Below are 26,025 nucleotides of genomic sequence, written 5' to 3' on the forward strand. Positions count from 1 at the left end.
CAAGGAGGGGTAATCCCTCTTGTCGCTAATGTGCTGTGACATTTCATGGTACAATCGGATTTGGGAGACACTATGTATTCTCATGGTGCTGGGGTCTTCCTGATAACCTCGCTGTCTGGGTGATTTTGGACCGCAGCAACTCTCCGACTAGTTTTTTATCTCACTTTAGAAATCTAATTCTCAAGGTGAAAATGCAATCCACAATAATGCTGACTCTGAGGTGGCACAATTGGGGCGGAGGGGGGGTATGTGTAAACCACAGTAACCACATATTGTCACACCGCATCTAAAATTCAAAAGAGGATCTGTGACTTACATGTTATTCACAGATTGAACTTGGAATGAACTGCAGCGACAGATTGAGGTTTTCCTGAGAGGTGGCGCAGGTGACTTTTAATAAAATCCTTTCGCGAACTGAGAGGTGTATATTTTTCACTTATAACATGTTCTCCCTTTGCCTCTTTTTCATTGGATAGCTTGAACCCATGTTCATTCCTGACATTAATGTGAGTCTTTGGTGATTTGATCAAGTGGACGGTAAACATGTCAGTTCACACCTTGTGTTCGAATGAGTCTCAATTTTTGATCAGATCTCACTTCCCTGCTTTATACTAATAAGCAAGTACATCGCTTTCAAAGAGCAAATCCATTCCTTGTTTGTTTTTAACTAACGGGAGGCAGCGATGCATTTTTCCTGTGTCCAGTGGGAATTAAAGAAGAACAAAACAATTCACTCTAGTCTGTGGTCTGTCTGTCAAAATAATAATCCCTTCCTAACAACAGTTTCTTGACCTGATGGAAAACTTTATGAAGTCATGCGGAGAAAATCTGACTCCACCTAAGCCGTTTTCAGACATGACCTCTGGGTAAAATCCGGAGCATCGGCTACGGAGGTCGTCCACAGTTTGCCTTTCACACATGCACAGCACAGCAGGAGGTTCTCTGCACAGACGTGTTCATAACAGCATCAAATCCTCTGCGTTATCCAGGCCAGAGGTGGAGCAGCCAGGTGCACCATGTGATTTTGTGTACAGCACACAGACACTGGTGTCGGCTTCTATCACCGCAAACTCTCTTGGCGTCTTCGTTGGTGTCTTCTACGTGTGTGTCACTGCTTTTTCATCGGGAGATACTTGTTTCATTTTGTTTCTATCATTTTTTCATCTGTCGCCTGTTGAAGCGTGAATCAAACTTTACACTCTGAGGCCAGGTGGTTAATCCCCTAGAAACTGCAGAGCATCCTACTCTGACATCAGTTTTAGATTCTGCCGGAATTAATTGTGGGACGGCATTTTCTCCTTTCCTTCATAAGAATGGTCCTGTATTTCATATGCTTAAGGCGATAAGTTAGGAAGCATTGAAGCTCCTTTCTTATCATTTAGAGAATCAAACAGCTCTTATTATGGCCGTTGCTGAAATACTGCAGGGTCATTTCATTCAGTTAGGAATCTTCCTAAGCAAAATGGACTATTCAACACGCCTTGACTCTGTTCCTAAGTTTCTTTCTTGCATACCAAATCAACCAGGATGTTTGACACAACTTTTAATAACCAAGGACCCTTTTATATTACACCATAACTCAAATGCGGAAGTTAGGAAGAATCATTTATACAGGGAATCACTTATAGAATTGATTCTCTGTTGAGAGCCAAAGAAAACCAAACCATAATAATTGCAAACATTTTTGTTTCTGTTTGAATCCAAACAATTAACCTAATTCTAATCAATGCCACGAGGAGAGTTAAAGAGATGATAGACTAAATTTGCTCTATGTTGTGGATCAGGCAGGTTGTATGTTCCACAAACCGACTGATAAATGTACAGTAATAGCCGAGTGTTACACATAAGCTGGACATCAGATCTCAATTTACATGTAAAGGAGAATCAATGAGGTGCTATGATGCAGGTTTTCCCCTCTGCGGATGAGCTGAAGGCCACAGTGCTTATCTCACCCACAGAGCTGATGTGTGGGGATAAGGTCTGGGGGGGGGCGATTATCAACCTTCAGGAAAAGATGCTGCCAGATCACCTAACGCTGCATGGAGGCTGCTAAAAGAAGGCAACCCTGGAAGTGATAAATAATGAATAGTTTGCGTGACATTTATTCTGGTTGGGTCGTCTCGTTTGCCTGAACAAAGTAGGATGTTTAATGGCAATAAAGATGAGCATTGTTAAACGTATAAACCAATAACGATGTATGAAAAGAAGAACATGTCCACATTTGTTCTCTTGAGGCTTTTAAGTTCACATCCATTGATCAAAGAACCCGTAAATACTCTGTAAGATATGAAGAATGCAGCAGAGGATTCTCTGGTCAGACGTGCAAAACAGAAAAATCTCTGGAGCGCTCAGGTGATGGGTGGTGCAGCACGCAGGAGCCTTATAAACAACTTATAAATTCCATTAAGGAGATCACAGGTTTTACTTACAGCACATCAACACTGCCTTTGGCTATTGAACCTTGTCATCATTTTAAATTTACATCTTTTGTCTGCATCTTCTACGTATATGACACCTCATTCTCATCCATATTCTTTTTTCTTTTGCAGTTTTGAGTCCATTGTGTGTTAAATACATCTTCAATACTCCCCTTCTCTCGCACTGACATCTCCTGATAATCTCTTTCTGTAGTCTCACATGGGCTCTTTCAGACCTTTACGGCAAGTTGTTCCCAGGGGGCTGGCAGGAGAAACTCCTGAGAACGTCTGCAGAAACTGACTCGGACATTTGGGTTTTGCCAAAACTTCAGGAGATTATCTGGGGTTCAGCGCATATCTGAATGCAGCTTTAGAGTGATCTTACTGATTGGACATGAGGACATAACTCTGAACACCAATTATTGACTTCAACACACAGTTGTGTGCAGTTTAGACATGTGTCTGCACTGAAGCATGCAATAGCCACTTACTGTTAATGAGAAATGCATTGCACTTACATTTTAATTATTTGTTGCCGTACACACAATTCCTGCCGAAGCTCACATTTAAAACTATTTTCCAAATAATGAGCAGAACATTTTTATTTCCCACAATGATTAGTGTAGATTTTAAACGACAAAAGGGGCTTTCTGTCATTATCATGGAGAGGGATTCATTATAAAATAAAATTGGACACAATTGTGATTATGAGGTTGTGAACTGACACTAATGACTCGTCTTGAAAAGGCAAATTCCCGACCTGTCATTTTCCTCTTCACACAGTCAAGCCTTAAATCACAAAATAAATGACTTTAATCCAAGACGTGCAAAAGGCTCCCATTGACTTCCTTAGCTAAATGCAGATTACAACTGAAGTGAGCGGAGCTTTTTTTACGACCGCGCCGGGGGACTCGAGTCCTGTCGTTCTGATTTCTTCTGTGAGCATGACAGTGAGCGTGAGACAGATAGTGTCACACCCAGATTCATGAGACGTGGTTGGCAGGCCTGCTTCTGCTGTATTGGCTGACTGTGATGTACCTGGAGGGAAACCGCTGCTGCTGCCGCCACTGCACTGTAGCCAATTTAGCTGGAGCACAGCTGCTGAGAGGCTCCCTGAGGTGTATGTGTATGTGTGTTTCAGGATTAATCCACAGCACCAATTAAAGCCTCACACAGTTTTTTTCAGGATGAATTATTAACAGCAGAAGTGACCTCTCTGGTGGCCATCCTTCCCTCCTCTGCGTTTCTCTCCTGTCGTCTCCTCTACAGCTTGTCTTTACATTTGCCATACGTGCCTACCTTTCTCTCACCATGAGCATTTACAATATGCTTCTGATTTTATTCTCTGCAGTGGCTTTTCTTTTACTATTTACCTTACCTACATCTGTCCTTGTACAACTTCTGAAAGATTATCAATTTTATGTTTCCATATTGTCTAGAGAACGTGAAATCTCTGGAACGCTTCGGGGGAATTTCTTGAAATGTAGCAATTTTCAAATTTTTGAAAATTAATTTTAACTCGGTGATAAAATGATGACAATTTGGTCAAAGGACAAGGTCACTAAGACCTCACAAGACATGTCTTTGGTCATAAATCAAGAATTCATAAGCTAATTCTGAGGGCAAACTATTACAGTGTGACATCACAATGTTCTGCAAAAACACTTTTCCGGCCATAACTCAACAGCACAACTTGGTACCATATTTCACATTGTTGGTCAGATACTAAATGGTGACACTGGGCCCACCTTGAAACTGTGGTGATTGTATTGATCCTCTGTGATGCGGAGCTGAAGACATCAGCTTTCATGGCTGTGCATGTGAACACACACAACGACTTTCACTGGATCAGGTCGTCCACCGATAACCAGAAGGTCAGTGGTTCGATCCCCACCTCTGAGAGCTGTGCCAGCAGCGTGAGAATGGTGTGTGTGATAGAAAAATGTAGAAAAGGGTTGACAAAGCAGTGTATAATAATATCATATAATAAAGCCCTTTGAGTTCTGGATAAGACCAGAGAAATGCTAAATAAATTCTATTCACACTATCCGACGTACAGCAGAACAAGAACAAAGCTGAACAAGATAAGTCAACTCAATTTGATTAATATCATATCACAATGATACACACTTTAATAAGTTTCACATTTATGGTATTATATGAGCGAATTAATCTATTATATGAACTAATCTGCAACAAACTACTTGGTACAGAAGCAAACAACTACAAAGCAGTAAATCTAGTTTATAATGCTTCAATATTTTAATCCAAAAATTACAAAATGCGTTCTGAGTGTGCTCAAAGCTGCAGCCATCCTTTCATGAAGCTAAAGTGAAGGAAAGGCAGGAATGAAAGGGATGTGTTCTCTCAGCGAGGCACACTGGTTTCTGTTGACACCTCCGCCTCTCTATACCTGGCATCTGCTCACTGGGATATTTCTCGTCACAGATGTGTTTTCCCTCGCTGAATACTCAGGTATTTTTCATGCCTCCAGGTTACAGTTGGGCTGGATTGTTGTTCTATGCAGCTGCGTTCCCTTTCGTTTCTCCCTGTGCTCAATAGCAAAAGCATGTTAGGCGGTAATAGATACTTTCAACCTTTTCCAGGTAATTTGATCAGGCTTTTAAATCAATTCAAGCACACACGGTGCCTGGGTTATGATCAGTGAATACATCGACTGCTGCTCTCATTGTTCAGCGTTCAGGTTTTTTTTTTTCAAATGGGCAAACCAGGTCTCCTTCTGATTTGATAAATGATCCCCTCCTGGATTCTGAATTATAAATGTGAACCTCTGTGTATCATGTCTTCCAGAGACAAAAGAGGAGTAAGAGTTGAAGCAGTTTAAATTTATTTAACACAGGGGTGACTTCTTGCTGCCATTCAGTGTTCCAGCACATGGAATTTCCTGTGGAAAATGGTGCGGCATCCCCTCCCAGTCCAGTGATAATAAAGATTCAATTTGATTTGGCATTTGACTTGCTTAGATACTGGTGGATCAGAGTGCATTGAATATTTCAACAGCAAAGTGTGATGTGGAGTGAAATTCCTGGTTGCTAAATTATTGGGTTTTAACTCAACATGTGTGTCTGATCATTGGCTCTGTCTCTCTAGTCTGAGTTATGTATTTTTCTCTCCAGCACATTCTTCCTGTGTAATCTTTCACCTGAGAAATATAAAAACATAGTGATTTGACAAAGCTCTGCCTTTGTTCCGATGGCCTATTATGGATTTTCCCTCCAGATATTCTCAGGTCATCATCTGATCTCAGTCAGCGGGCTTGGATTCAGCTCAATATGTTCTCAAACTCTGATCCCTTTCCCTCTCTCTCTCTCTCTCTCTCTCTCTCTCTCTCTCTCTCTCTCTCTCTCTCTCTCTCTCTCTCTCTCTCTCTCTCTCTCTCTCTCTCTCTCTCTCTCTCTCTCTCTCTCTCTCTCTCTCTCTCTCTCTCTCTCTCTCTCTCTCTCTCTATTTGCTCTTGGTTTTTGATGAAGGAATTTAATTAGAGCAGGGGGAGAAACAGGAAGGAGTGAGGGACATGGTTGAGGAAGGAAGCGTAGCAATAATGAATGGTCAGTGACCCCCGGAGCATACAAGGTAAAGATAAGTGTTTAAATCAGCCCTGGTCGATGTAGAGGAGAGAGGCGTATTGAACCCTGTAACTACATTAGATGAGACTGTATATAGATGTAGTGATGCATCAATGCTGCAGCGTCGCCTCTCTTACAAGGGGAATTACTGCTAAATCCTGGAGTTCTCATGCAGGATCATATGAGATGAATAATCTATGTGCGGAGGCCTCATGCTCCATCTGTGTGGCTCCAGAGCTCAGAGAGAGGACCTGCAACACGACTTCTTGTTTTTCCCGTGTTTTCTTATGACTTTCATTGACATAGATTATGAGAAAATAAATAAATCCACGATGGCTTTGTTTTACAGTGCAACTTAGCTATGTCCTGTTGTTGAGCACAAACACACATCCGTGTATTGTATGAAGATGGATGTGTTTGTAAATGTGAAAATTCCCAGCTTGAAGGTCTACAAGAATTCAATGATTGAATGATTCAAATTGTGTTTATCCTTTGGCTTTAGTTGTACTTTGTTATTGGGGTTAGTTAGCAACTGGCTGACATTTGATCTAGCCTATTGACGTTTCTGCATTCATGTAATATAGTTTAGAGAATATCACTGTAGCGCAGAAATCTGGAAAATCCAAAATGTTCTCAAATATGTACCTAAGCTACAACCAGCTCCACACACACTTACATATCAGTTCCCTAAATATGCCAGATTTGATCATGATGTAAAAGATCTGTATTTGCACCGAAATGGAATGGTTTCTTCCCTGACCCATACCACAGCCTTCCACCAAGTTTCCAGGAAATCTGTCCAAATAGTTTCTGCACAATCCTGCATATATACAAACTAACCAACAAACGGGAAGGGGTGAAAACATAAACTCTTTGGCGGAGGTAATTACAAGAAGCTCGGTAGGAAAACAAAACTTGTGTCTGTTTCCAACTTGTGAGTCAGAGAAATCAGAAATGTTTAACACAGACTTCATCTCTCACGTCATGAAAACTACGGGCATGTCAACAAAGTGAGCAGAATGCAGCACTGCAGGAAGTTACAGCTAAATTAATTCATTCAGCTCATCTTATAGGAGCCTTACAATGTTTGTTTGCATCAAGCTTCCATTGGTAATGAGCTGCAAAAAAAGAAATAAAGAGCATAAGATCCTGGTTGTTTGTATTTTTGTATGAATGCAGCCGAAGAGTAAAGGTCAAATCTCTGCTACTTCCGCAATGCCACAAAGCTGCAGCCTTACACTCTCGTGAGTGTATCCAATGCGAAAGTGGATAACCTCTGACTCCTGGGCTGTATCAAGCTGGTGAGACAGTTTGACCTCGCCTGGGAGAAAATGATATACATTTAATAAAATCAAGTCAATGAATTAAAAAAAGTTAATACCTATACAAAATTATTCTCAGGACCCAATTCTTTCTGCGGCAAAATAAAATGGTACACTCACATGGTAATTGGTGCCAAAACTCTTTCAGGGATTTGGCAAGATGTTTGAGGTGAACAAAAGTAGGTAAACTATTTTGTTAAGCTGTTTACTTAAGGACTTTCCCATTCTGATGAGACATGCACCGAAGCTTCCATCTCCGTCTGGGACAACCTACTGCTTTGAGCAGCTCTGTACAAAACAGACTCTTGCTCAGACTCTGTTTACTCAAGGTCTGACTGACACAAACCTGGAAATTCTGCTGCCGGTGGCATCATCGTCCTCATCACTATCATCTGACATCAGACGCCCTGTCAGAGAGAAGCAGCTCCAGACATTTCATTAGAGAGATTAGTGTGATATATGCTTTCAATAATTGACTATGGCGCTCAAAGGATGTTATTAAAATTGAAATGGCCCTTGATAAGAAAATAAGGTTCCTCCTTCCCAGGTCTAACATCTCCATTTATGTTCTGAAGTACCTGGTTTGCCACAAAATGTCGAAGGGCATTTTCCCTCTATTTCATTTTGTTTGTGTTTGTTTGTTTTTGTGTGAGCGTGTTATCTCCTTGAAAATGTAATGGTTCATTTCAAGGTTTATATATTTTTTTTGCTGGTACACAATAAAATTGAACAGCAGTATTAACCGATGCAAGTTAATATAGACTGGCAGTGACCCCACTGACCTTTTTCATAACTTCCACCTCCGCAGCTCTCACACTGCACAATCTATTCAGCAACAACTGATATTATTGCTTAGCTGTCTGTTCCAGTAATGTAATAAGTTACCATTCATTCCCGTTGCCTCGTAACTCTGTGTGGCATGACCCTGGGTTCTTGCTTTGCTTATGGAGACATTTTAATTGATTTACTAACGAGAAGACCTTTCCTAGCATGCAAGAACCCCCCCTCCCCCACACAAACCATTTGTCTTGTCTTTTCAGTTTCTCATTGTTGCTGTGTGAAGACGATCCCAACACACACACACACGCACACACACACATGCCAATTCCTATCTTTTTAGCTTCTCCTTGTTGCCGTGGAGAAGCATTATTCTGTCTGCACACTTATTCTATAGTCTCCATTCTTTGACCTGATGCTATATAAGCATTCAGTCTTATTCTCATTCCCTCTCATTCTGATGGTAATTAGACTGGCTGAAAGGGCCGGCGGAGGATTGCTCTGTCTCATTCAACGAAGTACGGTAAAAAGTCATTCCTGGGATTAAAAAAACAAAACAAAACAAAACTGTGCGGTAGATTTCCAGGGCTGTGTTGTAGTGGCTGCAGTTGCCTGCCAGCCCCCCGCCCCCCTCCTATGCTAATGAGTCGGAGCTTGATTGTTTCCTCATATTTTAATCTCCAGTGTTGGAAGGGAAGGGGGGTGGCGGCAGATGTAAGAGTGTTAGTACGAGCGAGGGATGAGACGAGAGGGAAAAAAGAGATGACAGGCACAGAGAGGAAGATGGGAGAGAGACTGTTGGTAGCTCAGGAATGGAGGGGAGAAAAAGTGAGAGAGGAAAGACGAAGGGATACAATTCCTTGTTTAAACCGATATCAGTGGATCTAGATGGTTTTTTTTTTTGAACGTGGGTAAACCTGCTAAAAAGGCTATTAACTCCTTTCCCATTGCCAGAAGAGGAGTTTGGCTCTCTATTGTTTCTATAACTGCCAATTCTCTACTGCATAGTCATTTGATCCGGCCCTGAATGCTGGTTTTAGCCATTCCCATTGCAGACAAATGCCACATTTTAGGGGGGTTTAGTGTTTTTTTTTAACCAAAAGGTTTAAGAAGAACTGTGACGATGAGAGGCACATGGGAGGGCAGCAGGAGACTATTAAATATGCAAGGCGGAAACGATGAGATAAAGAGGGATAGAAGCCCTGCTTGGCGATGAGCGGCAGGTAAGAACATACAGTTCACTTTATAAGGAGACATCCACACTTCATTAGCACCGACAAAGAGCTGGAGCTGCTGCTGATAGACCTCTGCAATAATCATCATTGTCTCATTTTAAGCAATGAAGGTAGTCACAGAAGAAAAGAAACCTCAGTATTTCCCCTGTTATACGGGTTTACGTGAAAAAACTATCACAATTCTCAAACCCTGTCTGCCGCTGCACATCCTCCATACTGCAGGGTGGAAATACTGACCAGGGGGCAGTGAGAGGAGGATCAAGAGAGACCTTCTTGAATATACTAATGTGTAATTTGCATATATATACATAATAAAAGAGCTTTGTATAAAGCTCCTCTTCAGAATGCTGTTTCCCCTGCACTTTTTGTAACTTGCATGGTAGAGGTCATGCAATTAAGAAGGAAGAATATAGCGTATGATATTTTTGGGGAATGGAGTCAGAGAAGTGGGGGGGGGGAAAACTCTGTGCTGAAATGAGTTTCTTGGATGTCAGTCAGGAAGTTTTTTTTTTCAAGAGGGTGAAAGTTCAGCTGCTTTAGTGGAGTTGGATTCGTTATTTACTGTGATTGTTGCTCACAGCAAAGACAGAACATATTCAAGGAAATAGTTTTCATAAGGACTTGAGTGAGAGCCAACATGCGCACTGCACTGTATTTTCAATATGAAATATGTGTCTTGGCAGAACTTACTTGTTTTAAAGAGTAATGAGAACTGTTTTAAGAGAAAGAATAAAATCCCCACTTGGAAAGCAGGCCTGTAATGACTTTTAAAGATATAATATGTAACAATCCTTCATTTAAATTCAAAAACATGACAAGACATATGCTACATATTGAGCTATGAACTGCAATTTTATTCAAGGGACATATAATTTTGGGCGTTATATCCAATTAACTCGTGGCTTTGCCCATCTCTGCTGTTTCTTCCGGGTTAATGATGCATAACAAAGAAAACTTACACAAATTGAATAAATGTCACTTTAGTTTTCTGGACTTGCGGTATCTTTAGATAAGCAGATTCGGAACCTTCACAGCACTATGACCATGGAACTTCAATCAGCCCACTCCTGCTGTGTTTTCATGTGAACCGCTGTTTGACTCAGGATACACTTACTTGTGATGTAAAGATTGTCATTCACTCTCTAGAAATACATTATGTGTACAGATAAACATGCACATACACAAACAGAAAGTTGATATACAAGCTCATGTTGGTGGGTTCTCCACCAGCATTTTCCATAACCGCACACACAAACATTCACTCAGCGTTGACCTCGAGAACAATAGCCGTGCAGTCGAGTGCAGATTCAAATCAATCCAAAGTTACACAATTTGACTTTAAACTGCAGCCTACTCCTCCCCTCGCTCTGACCCCCTCAGAAGACACAACCACAGGAATTCACAGAGAGTTCAGCAACTTCCCACTGTCGCCCTCCATCATCTCCTTATCTCCCCGCAGGTCAGTGAGCACCAGGCCCAAACTGGGTGTCCTCCTGGGATGTTTGTGCAACGTGTTTATGACAACCCCCAAGTGTTGTTGCTGGTGTTGTCACTAAAGTTAACAAGAGAGATAGAGAGGTAGATGGCAGGAACACAGCGTTCCACTGGGAAGCAACCTAGACGACCTGATCATCTGAGGAGCCGGAGAGACAAAAAAGGGGCGGAGTGGTTTGGGAAGGGGACTTGGGAGAGAGACGAGACAGGAGAGGAAATTAGCCGAGAGGTGAGAGATAAACAAGAAGAACGAGAGAGTGGAATTGGAAGTACATGAAATGTAGGAAAGGAGGAACAGGAAGTGACCACAAGTGCAGTGTTATAGGTGGAGGCATTAGTGGACAGCAGTTCCCCAGTCATAGATGTATTATCAGTTATACAATATAAGGCTATACAATATAACAAATATATTACAATTTAAAAGGAAACATCATCTACCTCAGTATTCCACTCCTGTTAACAATACAAACAAAGGGCATAGCTAGACACCTGATGAACAACACCATTCCTACTATCTGAAGCCGTTTTCAGACATGACCTCTGAAAATGTTCACACAATGGGTCGGGCCTTTTCGCTTTTCACTTAAGAAGAGCGGCAGGAGATTCTCGGGTCAGACACAGCACTCAGGAGGCAGGATGTTCTACTGCGTTGTTTTCATGAAAAGCTCTTGAATCTCTTTGTCTTCCCAAGTTGACATCTTCGTCTTCTATGTGTATGGCTTGTTTGTTTTTTTCAGTTCGGAGTCCGTTGTGTGTTAGAAATGTCATCAGCACGCAGCAATTGGCATTTGCGTTTTCAACCTTCAGTCCCTCTGTCAAGAGATTATTCAGAGTTCATTGCACATCTGTCACTACCGTCTCCCCATCACAACCATCTGTTTGATAATGATACACAGTTTTACCAGTAGAATTTTGAAATGTTCTCAACTATATATGTTTTATATAGAATTGATTTATTCCTTCAACTGCTTCAAAAGCCTAAATAAATGTTTTATCTCCTGCACTATTCGCCCTATGAGAAACTAAATAGATAACAGAGAAGGAACTCTCTGCCTATTTCATTAAATTGATCGTCTTCCATTCTGATTGACCTCACAATGCCCCTAAATCTGGGCTGGAGAAACTCCCAGACACCCGTGTAAAATATGATATCCTGTTATTTCTGCCTCCAAAAAAAGAACTGCAGTGAGACTGTCTGCCAGCCCCTAACCAGCCTTAAATTACAATAATTATGGCTGCATTAGCTCAAGGGTATAGTAACATCTAGTATTGCACTTGTAAAATAGAGTGCTTGGTGCGGTGTGTTTTTGTCCAGCGACTAATAACTTGGATGAAATGAGAATGATATTCGACAAGTATTTCTTTCGTTTTTTTATCATAACAAATAATGAAAGATCTACATTTAACTTTATATTGCTGTCATTTCCGTCACAAACTCAGCTACCAGTGCCCCTCATGTGAGGACACACTCAAAGTAGCGCAAATCCTTTTCCTGGAATTCTGAGCCGGTCATGGAACCAGACTTGGAAACGATTTCATTAAATAACTCTCCGGTGTGATTTCCCCAGACTAAGCACAGGCTCTACCTCTAGCCTACACATTATTCAACTTGACACTTGGAAACCTGTAAGTATCCTGTATTGGATATCATTAGGCCTGCCTCCAACACGGCTATTTATACCTCACTACATTAACTGAACTTTCTGTAGTCTCCTCTTGTTCCCCCGACATAAGCATCCGCCTTTACTGAAAGGATTTCTTCTCCGTTTTGTGATTGCAACGCCCTGAGGCCTCGTCTTCCACTGGACAGGCCAGTTTGACGATCAATTATCTGTCAATTCCTGAAAAGATTTGTGGTCTCTTCAAGGTTTCCGACAGAAGCAGTAGCCATTGCTTTTTTTAGCTCCTCGCGTAATCTCCCGGCCGAGACGATATATCGGGAGCCATGTTTCCATTCCGATGTATTCATAAGTTCTTCCTTAAACCCTTCCGCTGCCGTGTTTGGAGGCAATGAGAGTAAAGGAGAATCTCAGAGCTGGACCTAAAAATAGCCTGCATTCTTTCCTCTGTGTTTCAGGAAGCGTCAGAGGAAACCGGAACAACCCGCACTCCCATGTCCCATCGTCTTTCCCCCTCATCCTGGCACACAGCCATCAGCCATCCCCTTTTCACCGTCTCTCTTTCTCATTCAGTGTCCCTCCTCCATCTGTCCATCCCTTCTTTACTTCCTTTCACCCGGTGTTCACCCCCCACAACTTATTTTTACTTCCATATCATCAAAGAGTGATTCTTTCCATCCGTCCTTCTATAATGGACTCATGTTGAATGTGGCTCAGCTTTATTGGTACAGTGAATGTGTGTTAATGTCTTTATACACTGATCATACGCCTACAGCAGTGAGCCAGAATGTGTAACATCATATTAAATGTGTATAACAGAGCATTATGCCAGAGATGCCTTGTTAAAATGTAAAGAGCTGAGATATAACACAAGATGAATGGCCTCACTTTCAGCTCTTACTCTTTCAAGCCCTGTGTCTGTCTTTCTCTTCTTGTCACTTTTACCTATGCAGCTCTCTTCTGTGCTAACAAAGATCAAGTTTGCATAGATCTAGTAGCAATCCACTGAGCAACAGTGAGCAAAACATGAGAATTGCGGCTGAAGTGATTCACTAATGGAGGCAAAATAAATCAGCCTGAGTAGTCTTATGACTTATCTGTGAGGGAACGGGCAGCAAAATCGAGGTTGTCCGAATTAGATGAACAGTGAAGTAGCTCTTTTTTGTTTGTTAGCAGGATTATGCAAAAAACGACTGGATGCTTCACCCTAAAACTTGGTTGAGGGAATGCGCTATGGGAGAACCCATAACATTTTGATGCAAATTCAGGTCAGGGGCAAATCCAACAACAGCACATTTCAGGGACTTATATTTCTGAATGTGGGCTTTTTGATGTGGATCCAAATAAAAATCTGGAACTTGGGGATTCAAATTTCACAAGGCTGTATGGCTCCAAACCTGTAAAAACATAATTTGGCCTTAGCTCTCAGGGTTGTTTTAATGTAAGGGGACTGTTGGGCCTTGGTGGACGTGCGCTACTGAGTGCAATTTATTAAGAGGTTTTCCTTTAGTTTGTTTGTTATCCGGCTTAATGAATAAAACTGAGCAAGATGTGCTCTGAACATTTTAACAGCATCTTGAGAATAAGGAACTTTATTCTGTGCAGGCAGATAAAGTAGATACTCATCACCCAGTGGCAGCATACACGTAGAGTATACAACACCATGCAGCAACGTTTTGCACCTTGGTGTTGTACAAAGGCTCAGCCGTGCATTACATCTATGAAAACTCTGTGACTGTGTTTGTTTTGCATGACAGCTTGTGTTTCCTCCTCTGAACCCTTTTTGTTCCCAGTGAGAGAGCTGGTCCATTGTACTAAGTGTGTCAACAATACCAGCTGAGAGGCAGCCCTGCAGTCCACACCCCCACACACACACACACACACACACACACACACACACTCCCGCTGCAGAGTATAATCCTTAAAAGATGGAGACTGGGGGTGAAAAAGGGAAGGCATTGGAGGAGGGAGAGAGAGAGAAAGAGAGAGGGCGAAGGAGAGGTTTAAAGTGAGAATGTCGGAAAAGGAAAGATTGGGGTGAAAAGAGCAAGAGATTGAGCGATGGTGGAGTCAAATTTGACAGTGAGCAAGACAGGTATAAGAAAGAAGGGAAAGCATGGATGCCAGAGAGAGAGAGAGAGAGAGAGCAGAGCGAGAGAGAGAGCGATTTTAATGTTTCAAAGGGATCCCCATCACAGTGTCTGACATGTTACATACAGAGCTCACTATCACCCAGACCCTGACAGCTGCACAAATTTGTTGAAAGAGGTTCCCTGGGAAAAAGCTTTGATCATGTGTGTGTGTGTGTGTGTGTGTTTGTTGGCGAGAGACTTAGTACATTATCCCATACCTGGACATATAAGATGAATGTACACGGATAAATCTGGCTCTGTGTGTGTGTGTGCGTGAATATGTGCGTGTGTAATGGGAATAAAGGCTGCTAGCGCTGTCATGTTTTTGTGTGCGTGTATATATTGCATGTAATGGAATTGTATTTGTAGTCAGCCATGTGTGCAATGTGTATCCTCTTAGGCAATCGCGGTAGTTTGCATTCAAATGGCGTCTCTCTCTTTCCGATATCAGCCTGGAAATCTGTTTTATTTGTATCTGACACTTCCCATCAAGCAACTTTCAGAGGTGGTCGGTAAACAAAACCACTTTTATCGAATCGGGCCCCACCACAGTTCATGCAAACACACACACACTTCTCAGAATACAAACCGCACACTACTCGGTACTGAGCTGCTCCTTAGGAGTGAAGGGAAAAAGATTTCAAGAAATGAGAGTTTACCTTTTCAGAATGATTACATTGACATGTTGCATTATGTAGTGGAGCTGGTATTTGTTTTACACACATGACAAGCCATTCATCATGTTTTGAGGTAACACAATTTTTCTATTACTAGTGACATTTAGGGCTGCGATTATATTCAGTATTGATTAATCACACAGGGTATATATATATATATATATATATATATATATATATATAAAAAGTCTCCCTCACGCCCAGCATGGGGTGGTACGTCTTCCTGAAGCCTGGGTCCCCTGGGAGTCTGAGGTTTCTGTGCAGTATCTTAGCTGTTCCTAGGACTGCGCTCTTTTGGACAGAGGCTTCAGATGTTGAACCTAGGATCTGCTGGAGCCACTCTCCCAGTTTGGGGGTCACAGCCCCTAATACTCCCTTTACCAAAGGGATCACATTGGATTTCACCTTCCACATCTGTTTAAGCTGTTCTTTCAGTCCATGGTGCTTCTCGATCTTTTCATTCTCCTTTTCTCTGATGCTACTTTCTGCTGTGATTGCCACATCGATCACTATTGCCACCTTCAGCAGGTGCTTGTCAGTCTGGAATCTGAAGTCGCACAAGATCTCAACCTCCTTTTGGTATGTTTGCTTATGCCTCTCAGTGTACGCTGTCCCAGCCTGCATCTTACAACCTGCTACCAAGTGCTGGACTGTCTCAGGGGCATCTCTGCACAGCCTGCACCTTGGATCTTCTCTAATACTTTTAAAGACTTGCCTTTCTCTTTATTTGGCTCTGCCTGATTCCTTCTGGCCTCCTCAGGATGTTCTATATATATTTATATATATATATGTGTGTGTGTGTGTGTGTGTCTGTGTCTGTGTAATGATATAGCGCAAATAGAACCAGGTAAGTGTGTGTCAGGTTTTCTTGATTATAACTTAATTTATTAGCGATTGCATGTATTTCATCTGATTGATTAAATCCAGTCAGTTTAAGCAATTTGCCTCATCTGTGGCTTGAACAGCCAAGCAATATTTTCTCAGTGAACACTGTACTGAGAGATATTGTGGGGAAAATACTGCATATGTAAGGGCTTTCAGAAGACACATGCAAATAGAGCAGTATTTGTCACTTCCATTAAAATGAAGTATTACCCAGTGAAGCAGTTTTTTCTTCTGTGTTGTGGTTGCAGTCTATAGGCTCATTCTAGGCTGTTAGTGTAAGGCACTGGCCTGTAAATGACACTGCTCAGCAGGTATCGTTTCCTTTTACCGCTAAATGTCTCCTGTACATGTGTTCAATCCTGTTAGCACTGCCAGCATAACTGTGTGTTTATGTTTGTGTGTGTTAGTCAGGCATTGTGCGCCATTTGAGCAAAGTACAGGTAATGGATTAATATCAGAGCTGGCTCAGGCACCACATTGCTTTGTGGTGACAACCTGTCATTATCGCAAACACCAGCTCTCACACACAAAAGCTCATAGACGTGTGTGTACGCACATGCAAGCACACGGCCAAATACATTCTACATGCAAGCACATATGCTCCAACTGTCTGTCTTCACCCGTCTCTCAAAACCTGTCATTACAACACTTGTCCCATCCAGTTCCCGACTGCGGGACTGATGCTGATACCTGACTGTGTCTGTTTTGAACACTGTTGTCATGCCATCATTCCTCCAAACATAACCTGAAAGTTAACCTATAAGGCAGCAGGCAGCATCAGTCCTCAGATTGGTCTTCCTCCCTGCCAGAGATGCTCATCCTTTTCAATCATTTAGTCAGTACTGAGCTGTTTAATTGGACAGTGGAATCTGATTGGAAATGTAAATTGGAGCTGATTAGGCGCTCAGGTCTGAATTTAACACTGGACGCCTTGGTTTGTGCCCTTAAAGACGGGTGATCGATAGTAAATGTGTCTTGTGCAATTTAACATGGTTAAAGCATTTCCTTTCAATAGATGAAGGAAACAGGAAAATCACTGCTATCCAGAAAATGTCATCGGATTCCACATGATAAACGTTGATCAGTTTGAATTACAAAACAAGCTTAATGATCACATTTTCAAATTCAGTTTTCTAAATGACGTCAATGTGATTTTGTCTATTTTAACTGCTGATTCACCTACGCTGAACCAACACACACACACATACACACACTGAAACAAGAAAGGACACACACTCATATAACACACTCATATATATATAACATTATAACTCGTCATGTTGACAACTGAATGTTTTATATTGCTGCATCATTAAAGCTCACTAAAGCTGTCGAATTTACTGCTAAGATGCTGTACAGTTATTGATGCAAGCTCATAGTAAAACTTACTTTAATTATAATAAGCATGAGTAATTACACATATCCTGCTTCCTTAATTTGATGTGCTTCCTGATGAATCAAGACCCTGCTGTGGGACTTTATGCAGGAAGAGATGATTGTAAAGGAGTTTTATTTTGTTAAGTGGATAGAACTCAGATACACAAAGTAACTTTGTGCGACATCGTTAGATCACGGCCATAGATCGGCGAAAAAATATAGTTTCCCAGTGATTTGTGACCTAAGGTGACCTTTCTCTCTCTTTTTCTCTCTGTCTCTGCAGCAGTCTTATGCTCCTCCCCCTCCGCCCATGGCACCGCCAAGTCCTGGCATCACAGGAGGAGGAGGAGGTCATGGAGGAGGTCATGGAGGAGGGCTGATGGAGCAGCTTAGTAAGACCAACCTTTACATCAGAGGCTTGCCACCGGCCACCACCGACCAGGACCTCATCAAACTCTGCCAGCCGTGAGTTCTTTTCTGATTTATTATAGTCTATTCCATTTTATTCCATTCTATTCTATTCTATTCTATTCTGTTTAATTTGACAACATCCATGTGGATTAAACTGTATCCTTTAGTGCAGTTGCAGAGATGGTTCATTCCAGCTTGTTACAGTGAGTCCAACAGGAGCTTCTAATGAGCATCAGCAGTTTGCTCTTGACCGCTCTCTGCATCCACTCTGCACTGGGCCACCTACACACACAAACACTAGGATATACACATAAATCCCTCTCTCAGCAGAATTGTTAAACCCTGCAGCCTCTGAACAAATTTACTAATTTTTTTAAACGTGTCATGTTTAAATACATCAGAATATTAAGACGTTAGGTTTCCTCACTTGTGCTATCATAATAGTAAAAGGTTGTACACAAATACAACTGCACTGCTTTTACAGTGAACACCAGTAGGATTTCAAATATGGTGATTTTGTCAATACAGTATTTCACAGCAGTGGTTTTAGAAAAGGTTTTTGAACAATTTGCTAAATCATCATTGAGATTGTAATGTGTATTCCTACCCAGAGAAACCTACATTTGAGTATATATATACAAAACCTTATCCAAAACCTAATATCCAAAACCTAATATCCAAAACCTTATCCAAAACATTATATCCAAAACCTTAAAACCTTGTAAGACTGTAGGAGGTCCTTGGCTGAGAACAAAAAAAAGTGTGTTGGTAGAGATTTCAAATGAACGGAATTTATTGTTGTGCACAATAAGAGAAGAAAGTGATTTGATGTTAATAGGAATCCATTTGTTGCTTAGATGCCTCAGGTAAAAGGTGGTGAAACTGTTTGAGTATAAGCCTAATTTGAGAATTTTTGTTCTTTGTCCTAATACACCAGGCATGCCATCATTCCAATGTAAAATCACCAAAAACTGGCGATTAGCAGGACATTTTTGAATTAAAATACTGACATTTGGCGCCAGCATATCAATAATCGATTTCAGTCAGGGTGAAGATATATATTACTGAATCGATATTTTGTCCCACCACTGGACAGGAGGCATCAGGGATCTGGACTCTGTAGAATCACACATTTCACTTTCCTTTCTCTGTCTTCATGCTAAAATTAAATCCTCCCCCTTTTATTCTCAGTTGTCTCCAGAATTAACAGCATGTAGATGAGCCAGCTCTCCCATCGCCTACAGCTAACACCTGATATCATTAAATGTAATTGGAGAATCATATATTGAGCTAAATAGTTTTTAGGTAAAAGCTATAAATTATTTCTCTAACATTTTTTAATTGATGTAAGTGGCTTTTGAGTAGAGAAATGGATAAATAAAAAACTGAATATGCAACACACACACACACGCACACACACTTGTATACCTTGCCCTTCTGTGTGTCAGCTGCAGTTCAAGCCTGTTGTATTTCAGCTCAGCCCTGGAGGCGTTCTGGAGAATGAGGGTGAAAAATGGGTGCCAATAAAAGTTTCATTAGAGGCCCAGTGAGTGTGCCAAGTGCCCAGTAACATTTAGGAAAGGTCGGTGGGGGAGGGTGGGCCCGTGTGTTCTGCTGGGCAACAGTCTCAGCCCTTGGTTTCCAGCTCTCCACGGATTTTCAGAAATAGACTTGAGTGGCAGTTTCCTGTCACTCACTGGCTTGACGTGCACACATGCACACGCAAAGACACACACACAGGCATTTCATTCATGCACACAGTGACAATGTGTAAGGGGCATCCCTTGACACATACACACACACACATACACACATACACACATACACACACACACGCACACACACACACGCACACTTCTTCAACTCAGTGTCATTCCCAAACTTATTGTTAGCGTGGCTTCTCTTCTTTTTGTGTGTGTGTGCCAACCCGCCCACCAGCACCATCCTCTCCCTACCCATTCTGTCATCCTCCTCATTTCCTGCATGCATCCTCGTCTCTCTCTCTCTCTCTCTCTCTCTCTCTCTCTGCCCCCCCTCCCTCCATCCCTCACCCGTCCCTCCCTCCCACCCCCTGTCTCTGTGCCAGTTCGCAGAGTGTCAGTGAAAAGTGCTGTTGTCAGCTGACATTTCCAATCACTCCCCCGGTTGCCCAAACTATGGACACACTTTTAACGTCTGGGGACAGAGCAGAACGTGAGCGGAATCGAAAGCGTGGCACAAGGGCAATTTCTCTCTCGCACGCTCGCCTTCACTCACTTGTTGTCTTGCTGGCTCTCCCTCTCTCATGCTTACCACTTCTGCTCTACTCTTACCTATTTATCGATGGATCTATATTCTGTGTACTCTATCTGCTTGTCTGTATTTCACGATCGAGGGGTTGTTTGAGGACACACAAGCTTTAACCACTCAAAGCCACTCAAAGGAGAAATCGTTTAAGAAGAACATAACAAATGAGTTTACAATCTCAAGTTAATCATCAGCACATGACTCCTCAGGTCTTCCTCCGCAGAGTCGCTAATGGAATTGTGCTTGATGTTTTTGTAGCCGGTGATTCTTCTGAAACCTGAACCCTCGACTGGCATTTCGGTCTTGAAACATTATACCTACTATATCAAAGTCATAATCCATCTTTAATCATCAGTGTTTTCAGTGACATCAAGTCATCCTTTAAATTTACAGCAAACAGTGCTTTTTTCACCGTGGAGGAAAATCTCCCAAGATCTAATTTCTAAAACTACATATGGAGGAGGGAGCTGAAGGCTTCTGAAGCAGTGTTGGTCTGACTCTAACTGGCAGAGCGGGGGGGACAAGACAGCTGTATCGGATCCCCAATTAGGAGATACCACACACAGAGGCCGACCTGCGGGTTCGCTCATAAGCGCACGCGCACACACACACACACACACACACACACACACACACACACACACACACTCATCCACAGCCTCAGTCAGAAACTCAGATCCTTCAAATGTGCATAATGTGCAGATATACACATCTTTATATACATGCACAGACATCCTGGAGAGATGTGGAAATGATGTGTGTGTGTGTGTTGGTGGGAACTTTGGTTCAGTAGACATCAAACGGTGAGCATCCAAAGGCTGACGGTGCTGCACAAGGGAATGAAAACAGATCTGATGCTGTGAGGGCCCTCTGAGGACTGTCATTACCACTTTACACACACCCACACACACACACACACACAAATACAGACACACACACACAGCCAGGGTGCACACTGATTTTGTCAAGCCTGCCAAAATTGGATGCATTGAGTTTTGAATTGACAATCCTCCTTAAGTCTCGACAGTCTGGAAAATACTGTCAGTTTCAGTGGCCTCACTGTTCATTGTGTTTCACACTTCTGAGTAAAAAAAAAGATCTAAACTCCAGTTTTTGGCAAGAATTCGGAGGAGTTTCCATGAAGAGGACACGTACCTTGTCCTAAAAGGATTGTCATAGTGAAAGTTGTTCTGTCAGCCTCACCCCCCCACCATCCCCTCCCTGACTGCTGCTGCCGCTGTGGAGAGGCATTCTTCTCTGGCTGATGGTGCTGTGTTTCGGGGCTGTGTCACAGTTTTGTGAAGCCAAGGAAAATAGAGAATTTTAAGTTAGCCGGCAAGTCTTTGTGAGTAGTTCATAACTTATGATCCGAATACAAAATGCAGAAAGGGAGTTTTTAAGCATTTTGTCAAAATCCGGTATAGATACTTAAATGCGAAAAGCGGTGGTGGAGGAACTCCACTCAAAAGTACAAATAAATAAACAAAAATGTACTCCGTTAAAAATGTTTTACTTAACTTTGCTACTTGAGTAAAAGTAAGTGCTTGCTGTCAGATGTATGTAATGTATAAAAAGTACTTGCTGAATTTATCCTGCTCCCTGCAACAGTCAACTACATCATTATGGCTGAGTCTCAGTGGAGGCCTCTTCCAAATCTATTTTTTTTGCTTCTTCACCAGTGATAGTTCTGCAGAGGAGGCGGAGTCCAATGTGACCTGACTTCTCTGATTGGATCCGTGGACCAGTTATCCCCTCTAGTTATTGTTTACTTTGCAAGTATAAAAAGAAACATATAATGCAATGCATTGTAAAAAATGTTATGGGGTAGAAAGCTCAGATATGCTCTTATATTTATTGAAGTGAAGGTAGAAAATACTTGAAGATAAATCGACTTGAAGTACAAATACTTGAAAAATTACAGTAACAAGGTGTGTGTACTGTGCTACATCCCAAACACAGGTTAAAAGCTAAATCCATACATTGGGCAGCAGATCTGCAGATGAGAGAAGTCAGAGGTTAATGACCAGACTAGTTCAAGCTGAGTGTTGACAGAAAAGCTATGGTTACATTGATTACTAATCTTTACAAACTTGGTAAACAGGAAAGCATCTCAGAATATGCGAAATGTTCAACCTTGAGGCAGATGGGCTACAGCAGCAGGGGACCCTGTCTGGTGGCCATCTTGTTAGCTAAGAACAGACATTATGGCTGCAGTGAACGTATGGGTTCACCAAAACTGGATCCATGGAGACTGGAAAAAGAAAGCTTGGTATGATGAATCTGGATTCCTGTTGAGACTGCAGATGGTATGGCCAGAATCAGCATCAATCTATGGACCCAACCTGACTTGTGTCAACAGTCCGGGTTACTGGTGGTGTAATGGTATCGGGAACGTTTTTCCAGTTGGGTCCTTTATAGCAAGCAATATTTTGTAAATACCAGAATATGAGGATTGTTGCAGACCACAGTTGACCATCGTTTTATGGCTACTAATTTGTCTCTATGTTGTTTCATGAACAATGACTTCAGTGAACTTCAGTGGTCTCATCCTTCAGCAGATCTGAATTGAATAAAGCACCTATTGGATGTGTTGAAACAGGAGTTTGGCTGAAGAGATGTGCAGCTGCAGAAATGATGTCATGCAGTCATGTCAGCCTGGACAAGAATCTCAAAGAAAGGTTTCCAACATCTTGAGGAATCAATGCCATGAAGACCTGAGGCCATTTAGCGAGGAAACGGGAGGCTCTGCACAGTGTCAGTACCGTGTTCTTGGAGATTGTGTACTTCTATGTGAAGTAGCTCTGAGATAAGTTGCAGAACAACAGATCTAGCTGTGGTTTCAATCTATCAGCCAAGCTTCACACATCTCTGCCATTACTGACTCTTTAGTTGCGATGAACAGAAACATGAGACACAACTCACATCACTTCATGCATTCGTTTGCCATCTGTCTCTTTTTAATCTTTTCACGGTATGTTTTAAGTACTTTAATAGTTTCATGAGGGGCTCATGTGTCACTCTGTTGGGTCAAGTGCAGTTCTGTGTTATAGAAGGTTTTTCCAGGCTCCTGCTGGAATCAATGGAAGGCTTCCAGGGTTGAACACAGAGCAGGACATTGTGCTCTTTTCTCTCCACTTTTCTTGATCCAAACTATCCTCATCTCCTCCACTTCATCATCTGATCTGTAATCAATATGTTCTTCCATTTCTTTACCACAATAGCAGATTCTTGTAGCTTGCTAAAATTGAATTTTACCACTGAGTCAAGTTCGGAGTGAGACACCATTTTGGATGATGCAGTGTAATTTGACATTTCCCCAAGGCCCTTGGTGGCGTCATCCTTCTCTCCTCTGACTTGGTCAGTCCAGATGAAATGTGTAACCACAGAAGGAACAGGTGGATTTCTGCTTGAATGTCACACGTGCTGATTTGATGACATCACACACAACAGTTTCCAGACTTTAAACATATGCTGTGTTTGTTTTCCACAAGTGTGAACATATGTTTTCAAGATTCAAAATATGTCCAGCCAGTTACTTCTGTCTTTGTCTGGTTGCGTCTCCTACACACACACGCCGCTCAGAAAGACACACACAGACACAAACATACACACACACACATACTTCTATCTCCGTGAGGACACTCATTGATGTAATGCATTCCTTATCCCCTTATCCTAACCTTCAAAGGTAGAATCACAAGTACACACAAACGCACAAAGGCACAAACAGAATCTGGAAACGTTTCACTTTTCTACAACCACAACAACCTGCCAAAACGAAGCATGAGGTCTTTCTCATACAGTCACACTCATTCCACAAACACACAAGCACACACACATTGGCACATAGTTGAAAGGCATTGCACCCACACATGCATTTGTATACTCCGATGTGTTCAGTCGCATACACTAACACATGCACTATAGGTGTTTTAAACTCACACACTGACACCAAGTTTTAATCACATGGAGGCACAAGTCAACAAAAAGCTGGATACTGGCAGATGGCGTGTGTAATGTGTGTGATTACCGCTCTGGTGTTTTCTCATCTGTGATGTTGCCTTGCGTGTGTGTGTGTGTAGATGTGCTTTTTTTATTTGTGTGTATATGTGTGGGCTGTTTTTTCAGAGTATTGTCCGTGTCCGAGGCCGTTGTATTGCTCCCCCAAACCACAGACCAGAGACCTTGTTTACCACCAGCTATGACTTTGTAAAAAAAAAAAAAGAAAAAAAAACTCCCGGGCAAAACATCAGGCTTGATTTCAGCCTGTCGCAATCTGCAGATTTCTGAATGAACTAAATCTATCTTAAATTGACGGAGATTCTGGGAAAATTGAACATTGTTCTGGAAGAAAAAAAGCTGTAATTTTTTCCTCTCTGCCAATTGCGAGATCATAAGCCGCTCAGCTGTCATGTTATGTGTGAAAGCAGCTTTTTAAAGCTTTTTTTTTCCTGTCTTTATTTCTAAAGTCTCTTGTCCCAAAAGAGTTTGATTTGAGGCTGTCAGGCGAGCACGTCTCTGTTCTCCTCTCTCTGACAGAAACAGTTTGCTGACAGAGACTCTCTCACTGATGGTGACAACTAAATGATCCCTTCTTTATTAAACACCTCTTACTATCTCTCTCCATCGCTCCCTGACTGCCGCGTTTCCTCCTCGCCTTCACTGTCTCTTTTTATCTCAGACTGACTGCTCTCCCTCTCGCCGTCTATTCCTCATTCCTCGCTCGCTGCCCTGGATTTTTTCACCTTCTCTGCTCTGAGCCTCGTCGACTGGTTTCTCTATTGTTTCTGTCTTTCTCCTCCTTTTTTTTTTCACTCTAAAAGCAAAGAGGGAATAAACGCTCATCCCTCACCTGGAGCCGCAAACAGCCAGCCAGTCAGTCAGTCAGCTTGTCAGTCTGTCAGTCTATTTGATAGTCAGCCAGCCAATCAGTCATTGTGCGGCAACGTTAAAACATTAATTAAAAAGTCTCATCCACTGAGCCAGGCAGCGATCCAGACTGATTCAGTGATCCGAGCTTTCTGTCTCAGTCCCCCCCACTTTCCTCCACCCCTCGTTTTCCTCCCTCCTCACACTCTCTCTGCCGCCGTTTCTTGTTCTTCTCTTTCGAGGAGGAATGAAAGGCCGGGGCTGATAAGAAACATTATTAACTTCTTTCTGAGAATAGAGAGCTGGGGAATAGAAGTGGGATGGAGGGGGGAAATAGGGAAAGAAGACAAAGAGAGAGGCGGAGGTGTGAAGCATAAGAAAGAGAGTGATGTTGTGAAATGAACGGGAGACATTAAAATGTGTCAAAGAGAACAGATGGAAGGAGGTATGGAGGTTGGGTCTGTGTCTCTCGTAGCCCCCTCTAGCAGGATAGGCTGCTATACAGATGTATGGTTATTATCATCGTTTATGAGACAGCCCTGGCTGTGCTCTGAGGCCTGTGGTTGGGATTTGAAATAGATAAGGGCAGAGAGAATAGATAGAGGCATATATGAAAAATGTAACTTTGAAATGTGTTGGACAGACTATGTTCCAATTGGTAGTGTGCGAATTTGCGTCATTTTTATTTCACCCGAGCTTTCTCTAGGTTAGGGTTAGGGCAAAATTGGTCATATTTCTTATGGAAACTAATTTTGCTGGGGATAATGTAATTTCCCCAGCAAAATGTAAAACAGTGTAATGCCATATTAGCATGCTAACATTCTCAAAATGACATTGCTAACATGCTGAATCTGCAAAATTTTTGGATGAATGAATGGCTCACTTAACAGACCGGCTTTACCACCTTAGAGTTATGGAGCTAGTTTGGCTAACAACT

The 26,025-nt window shown here is 42.0% G+C and overlaps 1 protein-coding gene across 1 annotated transcript in view; it reads left to right on the forward strand.

The window, feature by feature from the left end:
* The window catches only part of LOC133965188 (RNA-binding motif, single-stranded-interacting protein 3-like), a 120,514-nt gene that overhangs the window by 19,807 nt on the left and 74,682 nt on the right, over window positions 1-26,025 (forward strand). The window contains exon 2 of the mRNA XM_062399617.1: window positions 17,806-17,987. Within this exon, the coding sequence (XP_062255601.1) occupies window positions 17,806-17,987 (182 nt within the window). The remainder of the gene's footprint in view (window positions 1-17,805; window positions 17,988-26,025) is intronic.

This window comes from Platichthys flesus, chromosome 11, assembly GCF_949316205.1.
Source record: "Platichthys flesus chromosome 11, fPlaFle2.1, whole genome shotgun sequence".
In the NCBI taxonomy this organism is placed as follows: Eukaryota; Metazoa; Chordata; class Actinopteri; order Pleuronectiformes; family Pleuronectidae; genus Platichthys; species Platichthys flesus.